The sequence below is a fragment of the Danio aesculapii genome, chromosome 18 (assembly GCF_903798145.1).
Source record: "Danio aesculapii chromosome 18, fDanAes4.1, whole genome shotgun sequence".
Taxonomy (NCBI): Eukaryota; Metazoa; Chordata; class Actinopteri; order Cypriniformes; family Danionidae; genus Danio; species Danio aesculapii.
In genome coordinates, this window is record NC_079452.1 from 12642987 (window position 1) to 12655667 (window position 12681).

At 36.9% G+C, this 12681-nt stretch overlaps 1 protein-coding gene across 1 annotated transcript; it reads right to left on the reverse strand.

Annotated features, from left to right (window-relative positions):
• Positions 1-893: 893 nt before the first annotated feature.
• grk7b (G protein-coupled receptor kinase 7b) lies at positions 894-12424 on the reverse strand. Its single transcript, XM_056478551.1, is given in 14 exon segments — positions 894-1230; positions 4166-4168; positions 5914-6061; positions 6064-6184; positions 9648-9674; positions 9676-9866; positions 9869-10061; positions 10063-10086; positions 11825-11913; positions 11916-12090; positions 12093-12232; positions 12235-12283; positions 12285-12403; positions 12406-12424. Coding segments are annotated over 14 exon segments (1635 nt in total).
• Positions 12425-12681: the final 257 nt, after the last annotated feature.

The window sequence follows — 12681 nt, forward strand, 5'->3', positions numbered from 1 at the left end:
ATAGAAAACAAAAACGTAACTCTCAAACATGAACAGTTACAACACCAATTTTTTTTTAAATTATTATTGAATGAATAAGCAGGCTGAGTGTGTTTCTTGATTAGTAATGCTTCAATTAATGATCTACCTGACACAACCTTATAATTCCAAGCGGAAAATTACTTCTTCTTTTTTTTCATTTGCCATGTTTTTTTTTGTTTTTTTTTACCCCAATTAGCAAATTTAAGAGAATTTTGATCATTTAAATTTAGAATACATTTAGAGTCTGTGTCATGTTAATGTATGAAAGAGAACTGTCACACATATTGTGTGCTGTATGGAATGCAAAATCTTTGAAGCTCAATATCTCAAAATCATTTAGAACGCAGATTTAGATCCTTATAATTCCAAGGTGACGATTTGTCTTTCAAACAACCACTCTTTAAATACACTTGGTATTTTAAGCAATTGATACTACAATCATACTATGGTAACATTTTAAAATAAGGGTCCATTATTAATGTATTTACTAACATGAACAAACAATTAGTAATACGTTTATCATGGTATTTATTCATCTTTGTTAACATTAGTTAATGCTATTTAAGTTAGATATGTTAACACTGTGCAGTGACTAATGAATAGTCACTGCACTGCACAATAACTGATTAATAAATGCTTGACAAGATTATTGATACTATTAACGTTATACTATACGTTAATGTTAGTAAATACATTAACTAATTGACCATTATTCTAAAGTGATACCCTTGGTTTAACACTGTAAATAGCCTTCTAAATATCGTCACAGGAATAAGCTATGAAAATCTGAAAACTTGTGTATAAAAAAATACATTAACGTTTTTTTTAAATAAGTTAAATATACAGCATGTTTAGTCATACAATAAGTTCTATCAGAGAAGAGTGCAAGATTTGGATTTTTGCTGCTCCTCATCGTCCAGTCCCGCTGCCGATTCCTTCCTGTTTGGGTCACTGAGCTCATCAAAGAGTCCGCTGTCGATCATCTCCTGCTGCCATGGAATCGGCACTGCCCCTGTGCTGAATTCCTTAAAAAACTTTTCGTCATCGGCATCAAATTTCACCCCCTTCACGTCAGAGAACTCCCGGATGTCACCTGCGTCCTTAGCATACACAACGTTAGGTTTGGGCTCCCATGGAGGTGGAATGAGCCCAGCTTCCAGTCGAGGGAAGTTGATGGATTTGAAGAACTCATGTTTTCGAGGGTCATCACTGTGAGCAAAATAATAATAATAATAATAATAAATTCACAAACAAAACAGTCAGGCATTATTTATGGATGTACAGTTGAAGTCTACAGTTGATTTTATTTCTTTTTTAAAAATTTCCTAAATGATGTTTAACAAAGCATTGTTCACAGTATTTCCGATCCTTTTTTTTCTTTTAGGGAAAGTCTTATTTGTTTTATTTCGACTAGAAAAACAAGCAGGTTTTCAATTTTTTAAAATAATTATGTCAATCAATTCTTTGACAATTTTTCCAATATTACTAGCCATATTATGTACTACTTAAGCAATATTTTCTTTTTCCCAATTGGCTACAGAACAAACAGTTGTTATACAATGATTTGCCTAATTATCCAAGTTGCCTAATTAACCCAGTTAAGCCTTGAAATTTCACTTTTCCCTGAATACTAGTACCTTAAAAGAGAACTAGTAAAATATTATGCGCTGTCATCATGGATAAAAGATCAAGATTAAATAAGTCAGTAGAAAATAGTTCTTAAAACTATTACGTTTACAAATGTGTTGAAAAAAAATCCGTTAAACAGAAATTGGGTGAAAAAATATACAGGGGGCTAATAATTTAGGATGACTAATTATTCTGACTTTAACTGTATATGTCTGGTTAAAGCATATAGCATGATTATCAAATTATGAAATCACAGATTTTACTTTTACATTCTAAAAGATCAGACATTAAATCATGCAATTTTACGTCTAAAGATGTACAATACTGAAATGCTTTCAACATGTCTTTTTTTCCAATGTAGGAATATTCTGGAAAATGTTTTAAAAATGTACATTTATTTATTTAGTAGATGTTTTAAATCCAAAGCGATAAACAAAGGCGAAGTACAACAAAAGACTGATCAAAAACAAGCAAATAGTAATGCAAAGTTTAAGACATTGTTCATAATCGTACAAACTAGAACAGAAATGATGAATTAGGAAAAATTATATTTATATAATATACGAATTATATAATATGAATATATGAGTTCAGATGCAAAAACCTCTAAATGCTGTCTGAAATTTTCTACTAAAATGAGCATTTTTCTCAAGCTTCTGTTCAGTAAATTCACTTTTATGGCAAAAAATAGGTTTTTTTGCATTGCTTTAAAAGTTAAATAACTGAACCAAAATATTGGAGGCTGAGAAAAAAAAAATGCTCATTTTGGAAGAAAATTTCAGACGGCACTTAGAGGTTTTTGTATCTGAACTCTTCATATATTTATATAAAATATATTGAATAAAATTATATGATAAGTACTTCAACTTATTTTTATAACTTTTAAAATTTCAATTATGTGAAGCCTCAAATTGTAAAGTTACAATTCTGGCTTTAAAATTTTGAAACTCAATTATGAATTATTTTGTCTAATTTATGTAATTATAACAGTCATAATTATGAGTAAACCATCATCATTTCAAAATGTCATTTAACTAAGTTGAAATTATGACTTGATATTTAAACATCAACGTGTTGAAGTGGGTTTCCTCTGGTGCTCTGATTTCCCCCACAGTCCAAAGACATGCACTATAGGTGAATTGAATAAACTAAATTGGCCGTAGTGTATGTGTGTGGATGAGTGTGTATGGATGTTTCCAGTACTGGGTTGCAGCTGGAAGAGCATCTGCTGTGTAAAACATATGCTGGATAAGTTGGCGGTTCATTCCACTGTGGCGACCTCTGATGAAAAAAGTGACAGCTGAAGGAAAATTAATAATTATATAAACATCTCAATCGCACGAAGGAAACTATTTTATGTATTTGTCAGAAAAGTGCCAAATTCATATAATTTAACGTGAGCTAAGTGTACTAAAATCTACAAATGAGATGCGAATTAGTTACAAATTGCCATACAAATTGCCAAAAAGTTACAAATTACCATCATTCTCTTGGGAATGCTGTAGTATACGGGCCTGTTAAGCCTGGTTTATACTCGAGGCATCTGCTAGTTCGCTTGAGTGCGCACAGCGAATGTGACGTCATCGCTGTCTTTGCGGAGGTTCGCTTTAGGTGCGTGTGACATGATTTCGGCCAGCGGAGCACATGATTTTTTTAAAGACTCGAGCGAACAGTTCGCAGCGGCGCTGCGTTTTATTGGGTTGAATATGAATCCCTTTAAAGAGATTTTGTCTGAAACAGGTAAGACTGTACAGACATCTTTATGATCCGTGATAAGAGAGATAACCAGATGATCAATAATTCTTGGCTAGAAATTGCAACAGCCGTGGGAAAGGAGAAAAGTTTTTGTTAAAAAGTTTGAAAAAAAAAAACCTGAGGGATAAGTTTGTTAAAGCCAAAAGAGGCCATAGCAAAAGTGGTGATGTACACAATGTACACAATTACAGAAATGTGTTTTTCCACCAGTCATGGGTTTAACACTGATGTATGCATTACAATTTTGAATTTAAAACAATTTAAGAGTTACAAAATAATTAAGCAACAAATTATTTCTTGTTAACTGGGAAGGAATATTTGAACCTATCGCTTTAACAATAACGAATGCCCTGTTTTTCTAGGCTTTACTGGTGATAATGGTCAGGAATGTTGGACCATTATTGCCTTTTTAGCATATAAGTAGAGGACAGAAACTATCCAGACAGTAATGTGTGAATTGTGGAGTGGCCTAAATCTAAAAAAAAATTAAATAAAATAAAAATCTGTATTTTAATACATAATAATAAAAATATATTTGAAGAGCAACCCATGTTCTGTCGTCATTAATATTTTAATGAACTTTAATAGGTAAAACTGTCCAAGATATGAACAAAAGCAAGTGATGCATCAAAGTTTAATTAAAAAAATCTAAAATGGTCATAAAAATCTTTATAATCATTAAAATAATTTTAAAAAACTATGAAAATAATTAGTTTAAAAATATTGAATGATATTAATGATATGAAGTAATTCCGGAAACTTTCTACTTCTCTTGTTATCTGTGCACAGTCAGCGAAGGTGCGCGATGGGGCGCCAGGCAAAAGTATAAATCCAGCTTTAGAACAGATAAACAGAACAAAGCAATTATATATTGAAAATCATCTTCCCTTCTGTCACAACCTATAAATAAAACGTTTTTTTTTTTTACAGACATTGACCAAACATCATTGATATCAAACTTCAGTGCTTCCCCACACATTGACTGTACTTGGGCGCCCTCGGTATTAATGGCCGCATAAGTATATTTAGTGACAAATTTTTTTACTGTTATTAACATCCTTTACAATTTTTTGTATCCAACCAATAACCAAACATCAGCGATAGATTAAGTAGAGGAAAACCAGCCTGATCTCACGAGAAACGTAAGTATTTTACGTTTTGTCAGTTAGTGGCTAATTGGTACGAGTCCAGTCGTACAAATTGTACGATTTTAAAAAGGAGGCGTGGCACCTAACCCCACCCCTAAACCCAACCGTCACTGGGGAATGAGCAAATCGTTCGAAAATGTACGAATTAGATCGTACGAATTCATACAAATTAGCCACTAAATCAAAAAGTTACGAATTGCCATGAGATTGTGTTGGGAAAACCTGTTTCATTATGTGTGCACGAGACTTGTCAACACTCCAACGCTCCAATGCAGACCCACAGAGATGCACCTTTTTGGGACTTAATTTTTTTTTGTCCGGCTCAGGTTCTAAATCTCATAAATTCGAATTCCAGGAATTAACTTTTGCTTTCGCTTTCTTAAATTTGTATTTTATTAACTTGATGATGTTAATATATTACAGGCTTTTTTATATACATGTCTAAAAGTTCAAGTTTGCTTTGAACTTAAAAGAAAGAGAAGCAGATTTTACCAGTCAGTGGGATGGCTCCTGAATAGCATAAAAGAAATTGTGGATGTCTTTTTTTTTTTACTTTAACCTGTTGAAAAGAAAGTGTATAACAGTTTCATAATAAATGAAATTATTGTTAAAAAAATAATGTTTTGTTTGTCACATATAGTTAACAATTCGGCTACCACCGCAAGTAAATTTCAAACCTGTGGGAAGCACTGAACTTGATGTGACACGTGTCAAATGCCATATTTGATTTTAGAGCTGCAGATTGTCAGTGAATTATAACTTAATGTCAGCTTCCTAAAAAGTACTTAAAGGAGGTGTTTTCCAGTGATTCTGATGAATTGTGGAGTTTTTTGGGTCATTTTTAATATGACAGAAACTGTCTATAGATTCATAAAACATTTTCCTCTAGCTGCCATGGAAAAATGAACTGTGTAGGTTTGGATCGACGCAAGGGTAAGTAAATAACATAATAATTTTACTTCTGGGTGAAACTGTTCCTTTAACAGGAACTTTGCTGCATTTGAAATAGTATCAGCAACTTTGGGAACAGTATTGTGTCTTAATATGTAATATAAACCTACAAGCAATGAAGCTGGTATTGAATCATTTGGTGTCTTCACCCACAACATGAAAGATCCAAAGCTATTATCTTTTAACGTTCATGCTTTTCTCCATCCAAACCCATTGCTGAGGCTCCAAACCCACTGCCAGTGCTGACAGACACAGCCTGTTGCTTCCATTTGCTGGTATAATTTTGCTGACAGAGTAGATTCTGCTCTTATATTGGCACACAGAGGGCAGAGTTGGACTGACCATGTCCTAATAATGACCTAGAGTGGAAACAGTGTATCTTCCTGCCATGAAATACAGAAACACTTACTTGCTGCCAAGGCGGTCCTCAATGTTTCTCTTCAGAAAAAGACTGATAATGTCCTTTGAGGGAGCATCAAAATTTTGGTGTTCAAATTTGACCTCATCTTCTAGAGTTCTTCGTAACAACTCTTCTTTGGCAACCTTTTCTTGTGGTCTCTATAGGGGACGCGACCGGCCACCATCTCATAGATGCTACAGCCTAAAGCCCACCAGTCTACTGAGGTACGATACGGTTCCTGCTTCAGGATCTCTGGCGCCATGTACCCCTTGGTGCCAGCCTATGTTGGAAAAGACAACAAGAGGGGTTATGAAGAAAATCATTCGTCCTTCTTGAAGCCACCTGAAAAAACATTTTAAATCATATTTTATGTTTATATCATGGTACAGACTCTATGGCCTTTTCATACTTTCTAAAATTAAATTTAAATACACTGAAAGTCCTTTCCTATGTAAACAGTAACCCTTGGAGGCCAAATGCTCTTTTAAACTAGGCCGTGCTGTGCCAAATCAAATCAATTCCAGCTTTGGGTAATACCAAGATTATCACCGTAAGGGGTTATTCAAGGTTTTGTGGTGCCTCTAGCTTTGAATTTTCCTTCTAATTAGAGTTATTCTAATGAGAAAACAGTGTTATCTGTCTCCAAAACGTATATGAATACAGCATTGGCAATTAAATTGACCGATTTTATTATATGTATTACGATGTGTCCTGCTGTGTTTCTCTGGTGAAGGCATACCTGCCAACATTTGTCTGCTGGGGGGTGGTTAGTGATTGTAGGGCACAGGTGTCAAACTTGAGGGCCGCAACTCTGCACAGTTAAGTTCCAACCCTAATTAAAAACACCTGATCAAACTATTTGAATCCTTCAGGCTTGCCTTGAAACCTACAGGCAAAGGCTGTGGTCACACCAGAGTTGTGTGTGCGAAATTCTGTCGTGTGGCGCTGCGAAAAGGGGCGGGATTAAACAAGATGATTAGACATTTAAAAAGCGGAGCGATTGCTCCATGTTTTAAATTTCTGTCCAGAGAGGTCATGTTTTGATCCTCGATTGGTCTCACGCAGTCAAATGATGCGATTTTGCAGGTCAGAGTTCACCAAGCTTGAACTTTGCACTGCAGCAACATGCAAAACTTGATGCATGACCTTGCGCTTCCGGTCTGACGCATTCGTGTGCATATGAATGGAAGTCTATGGGAGGAAAAGCCCAGTGTGACCGCAGCTAAATGTGTTGAACCAGGGTTGGCAGAGTTTGACACCCCTGTTGTAGGTGGTTTGCAACTGTAGCCAATCAGGTATCCATACGAATTACAGAAGATTTCTGGGAGAATAGCTAAACGGGAGGGTGACGGGAGATGTGTGTAAAAACATGGGGAGACTCCTGGGAAAAATGGGAAAATTTTCAGGTATGGGTTAGTCTGGGATATAGGCTCCAGCATTCTTGTAACACTATAGGACGAACTTTTGGAAGATATATGGCTGAATTTGAGGAGTTATTTATTATTTTAATTACATTAAGGTATACTAAACTGATGTACTTCACTCAATGTCTTTCCTTTGGCTCAGTCCCTGATTTATTAGGGGTCGCCACAGTGGAATGAACCACCCTGAGGTATTATATCAATACAAAATTTCCTAGACTAGTTACAAACTTACCCTTGGCCAGTGTTTCTCAACCCTCTTCCAGAAGGCACATTACCTCTACAGTTGCATCTGAATATGCCATTCCTTAAAATATAGTATGAGAATAGAGCATGAGCAAAATTATAATAATCATGAGAAAATATTCAATGAATTGTACATCACAAATATTGATGGCTTTTTAACGAATTGCCTTTAATCTTCTCTTGTACTTGTATAACCCACTTTTTTGGCCAGGATATTGAAGTGCACAATCGAAGGACATTTTACTATCCCATGAGGCCATGAATACCGCTGTTAAACAAATAAAAACCTGATAAGGTTAATCAGGGGCCTCATTTATAAATGTGTCTAACAAACAAAACGGGAGTGAAAATGTGCATACGCTACCTCCCCCACGCAGTTCTCTATACAAAGTTTCTCTGGAAAGTTCCATACCTAATGTGTAACGAAATTGTGATGCTGAATGCAGTGTTTGTGATAACCCTTCTTGATTTATCTTCTCGTTTGTAAGTTGTTTTGGATAAATTTGCATGCTAAATGAATAAATGTGAATGTTTTATGTTTGTTACAAATAAATCCATAGTTGGGTCAAATGTGGAGAACATCCAAAAATTGATGTAATGATGTAATGGAGATTGGTAAGATCAGTAATGGTAAATATTACTTACCTGACCTCTCAGCAGACATGCTAGCAAAGGAAGCTACAGGCTTCCAGCTTCAGTGTTCTTTTTAGTGTGTGTAACGAGTAAGGTGTATGGCACCTTTATGAGCATGCACCCTTTTTTTTATGTTGTTGCATAGGTTGCATTAGACACGAGCCCCTGCATATATGTGAGGGTAATGTACTCTGTTGCTCTGTTTTTTTTTTTCCTTTTCTTCAGTAATCCTGTGTGCGGCATTTAGTTTGTAAAGGAAAGTATACTTATTTTCTGCACAATAACTACTACTGAGGGAAAATCATCTTTGCAAACTTTGTTCATTTTGAGGGCTATCCATATTGCTCTGTATGCAGGTCGTTACCTGTGCATGACTTTCATGCCAGTTAATGCTAATTCAAATCCCACTTGGAACTAAATAGGTCACATAAGACTCTAGAAACAGGGCTGGAAACTCACCTCTGGGAGAGCGACAGTGAGTTCAATTCAAATTAAACCATACCTTGAACCAGCTAATCAAAGGGTTCAAGGTTACTTAAAAGTGCTAGGGATGTATATAAATGCAGGTTTGGAACTAAAGTCTGGATGAAGGTACTGTACTCTTAGGAGCAGGGTAGGATACTGCTAACTTACGGTTCATTTTTAAAAGTACTTTGCAAAATTGTCATCATGCATTTATGATTATAGGTAACAATGGGATCTTCTGTGCTCATGTGTTCAGCAGTGGTTAGCACCTGTGACCTCGAAGCAAGAAGGTTCGTGTCCTGACTATGAGTTTCTGTGTGAAGCTTGCATGTTCCCACTGTGTTGGAATTTTACCAGGTGCTCCAGTTTTATTAGTCCAGCATTACTGAGTCCAAAGACATGCAGTACAGGTGAATTGGATAAAAAACAAACAAAAAAAATGGTTAGAGAGTTGGACTTGGGATCCAAAGGTCATAGGTTCGAGTCCTGGTACCAGCAGAGATTGTTGGTGGAATGAATATCCACCTCAATACCATGGATGAGGTGATTCTCTTGAGCAAGATACCGAACCCCCACTGCTCGCTGGGCAGCCCACTGCCTTAGGTGTGCCCTTTGGCTAAAAGCATCTGCTAAATGTAAATCAGCAATAGTGTGTGTGGGTGTTTCTCAGCTCTGGGGGTTCATGAGTTAGTGTACTCTCAGTGCTTGGTTGGGGCAGAAAGGGCATCTGGGGCATAAAACATATGCCAGTGTAATTGGTGGTTCATTCCGCTGTGGTGACCCCTGATAAATCAGGAACTAAGCTGAAGAAAAGTGAGTGAGTGTGTCATCTCAAGTGATGGCAAATATATTTTGCATATTTTAGACTTCAAACATTTGGTTTTAGCTAACTACTAATTTTCAACACCCCAAAAACGTTACACAGGACATATCCCAGGAGACAGTTGTGTCTTCACAAAAGCTTATCTTCTTCCTTACCTTTTGAGTAGTGGTTTTCCCCATTGGGTAGCTCCACAGCTAGACCAAGGTCTGACAACCTGCACTGGCCTTGACAGTCTAATAGGACATTCTCTGGCTTCATGTCCCGATACACAATGTCCATGGAATGTAGGTGTAAGATACCGCTGGTGATCTGTGCCGTGTAGTGAATGATGCGCTCCATCTCAATGCCAACCTCCCCAACATGGAAGATGTGTACTTAAGATCCCCTCCGCTCATCAGAGTCATGACCAGACACAGGTGGGTCTTTGTGTCAAACGCATAAGCCAGGTTTACAATAAACAGGCTGTTCACCATCTCCAAGATTCTTTTTTCCAGTAGAGCCATCTTTTCCCCACTTTTTTTCTTCAGACGCTTTTTGTCTAGTTTCTTGCAGGCATACATCTGACCTGTGGTTTTTGACCTGAACACCACATACCTGTACAGAACGGAGTTCAAAAGGGCACTATTACAGTTTCTAGTTACCAGTGAAAATTGACACTTGAAATACTATTCAGATTCTATCTATTCTTCAACCAAAAATAGGGGTTGGCAGACTCAGTTCTGGAAAGCCAACAGCCTTGCATCCAGCCTTGAATAAACAATAAATCCACCTGCCCCTAGTGCTCCAGTAGTACTCAGACCTCGATTAGCTTGTTTAGGTGTTTGATTAGATTAGAAGAAAACTCTGCAGGACTGTGGGCCCCACCAGAATTGAACTTGCCTACCCCTGTTCCAGAGGATGTCTGAGCTGTGTACCAGACTTTTTAAAAAAAATTACCAGTTTTTATATTTAAAAAGTACCTAGAAATCTTTACCTAAATGTCAGTTTATTCAGCAATGCATTATTTGCACATCAAACCTGCCAAAAACAACCTCAAACGAGCATTAAAAACTTACTGAGGGTAAGATTTTTTAATTAATTGGTATTTCTATCTCTCTTTTCTCATGTGTACTTCAAAATGTGAATTAACAGGGAGACGGAAATCCTGGTAAAGTCCTGCATATTTGAGTTTCTACCCTAAATAAAAACACCCAAACCAGCTAATCAAACCCTTACTAGAAAGTTCCAGAAAGGTCTGCAGGACACATTTTGGACACCCCTACCATAAACTCAATAACAGACCGAGCTAGAAGCTGTTGGTTTATTGAAATGAAAAAACAAAAAAAACAAAACAAAACATGAATGACAGTGTCACTGCTATCACAGGTACACTTCTGGGGAATCAAGCCATGATTTGCTTAGCAGATTTTATTGTGTAGTAGCTTTCCTAATGCACATTCATACTTTCCTAATGCACATTCTTGTCTTATCTGAATTGCTTTCATTTATCTTTTCTGTTGATAATCACATGGTCGAAACTGTATAATGCTGACTAATGAGCCTTTAAAATGAAACTTATAGTCAGTCAGACCTTTAAGTAACAGTATTTAGTTTTTGAAAAAGGCTGATTTTACACTCTCCTTTCACAAGACTACAGAGGGTTAGCAAATTTCCTATTTAAAGCATAACTCTTGGCAAGTTCCATCATACACAAATTAATGTTATTTTCAGGCTAATTGACTAGGGACTATAACTCTTAATCTGGCACAATATGCAAGAAACTTTGCTGTGTAGCATAGCTGCAACAGGTAAAGTAATATTATTTACTTCTGTAAAATCCGTTAAAATGAATATACTTCAGAATCAGCACCAAAGTAATTATGTTCTAAAATTTCCCTCACAAATGGTCTCCATGATTGCAAGACATGCAAGACCATGTTGGTTACAACTGATTTTGAGGCACCAGGCAATGTCATCGCACCTGTTGCAGCCATGTTCCTTGATTATTACATCGAAATGAGAGCATAGTTCCTTGCTATCAACAGCCTGAAATAAGCAACCTTTCATTTTACGTCAGTCCTAGTACATGTAACTACAGAAAAGTCCAAGCTTTAAGTAGGAAAATTATCGAAACTCTTTGGTCATTTTGAGTGAGATACTAAGGTCTAATCCAATTTAATAAATATTTTCAAACGTACAATCCAAAGGCATGATGTAAATATAATTAACCAATTCAGACCTAATTCATATCCAATCATACAAGCTACTGTACCAAGCAGGACTTTGCATATAAGATGGACAACTACTAAAATATTGTATTCATTTGCAAGTTGTAAGAGAGCAAAACACTCACCTCTCCAAATCCTCCTTTCCCCAAAGTCCTAAACTCATAGAGTATTTTCTCAGTGATGGGCTGCTTCTCAAACTTCTTCCACTGCACAACCTGTCAAAGAATGGGCTTGTCTGATACTCCTCAAAAGGTTGTCCTCTAAGGAACTTTTGCGTGGCTTCTTTCACTTGTCCCATCATCACCTCCTCAAAGTCCTTCTCAGAGACAGCTTTGCATTTCTCTGCGACATCCTCTGTCAGAAAAGCCAGGAAACATTTTGGAGTCTGCTTTTGCAGAATTTGTTAATGATATTCAGTCTAGCTTCTTCTTTAGCTTCTGATTCAGCCAAATCCCAGCAATTCAACTCATCCAGAAACTCTGCAGCAGGCAGGTACTCTGGACTGGAGACTGAAAGGAACTGTCGGAACATGCTCTCCCGATGGGCTGCTGCTCACAAATGTCCTCAAAGCCCTTGGAAACGGATGGCACGCACATCTGTACAGTTCCCAAGATGAGGAAGACCTAGGCTACATCTTCGTTTCTTGATCTCCTTCTCGTCTAGACTCTGCGCTTTCAGGTAGTCCGTGTTGGCCACCAGGTTCTCAGTCCACCCATGTCACTCATGGCTGTGGTGAGGTGAAGAATCAACTATATGACGCTCTGGGTTAAAATGAAGACGGTCTGAAATGTAGGCAGCGGCACAGTGGCACGTTCTGATATGATCAGGAACAACGAGGCTTTGGTGCCAAGTCTTCGGTGTGCCACTCACGTAATTGCTCAGTCAGAATTAAAAACCTTAAAAAGGGATTTTCTCTTAAGTGTCTTTGTATGCTATTCATGGATACTGCTCAAGGAAAGGAACCAAGAGGCTTTGGACTATG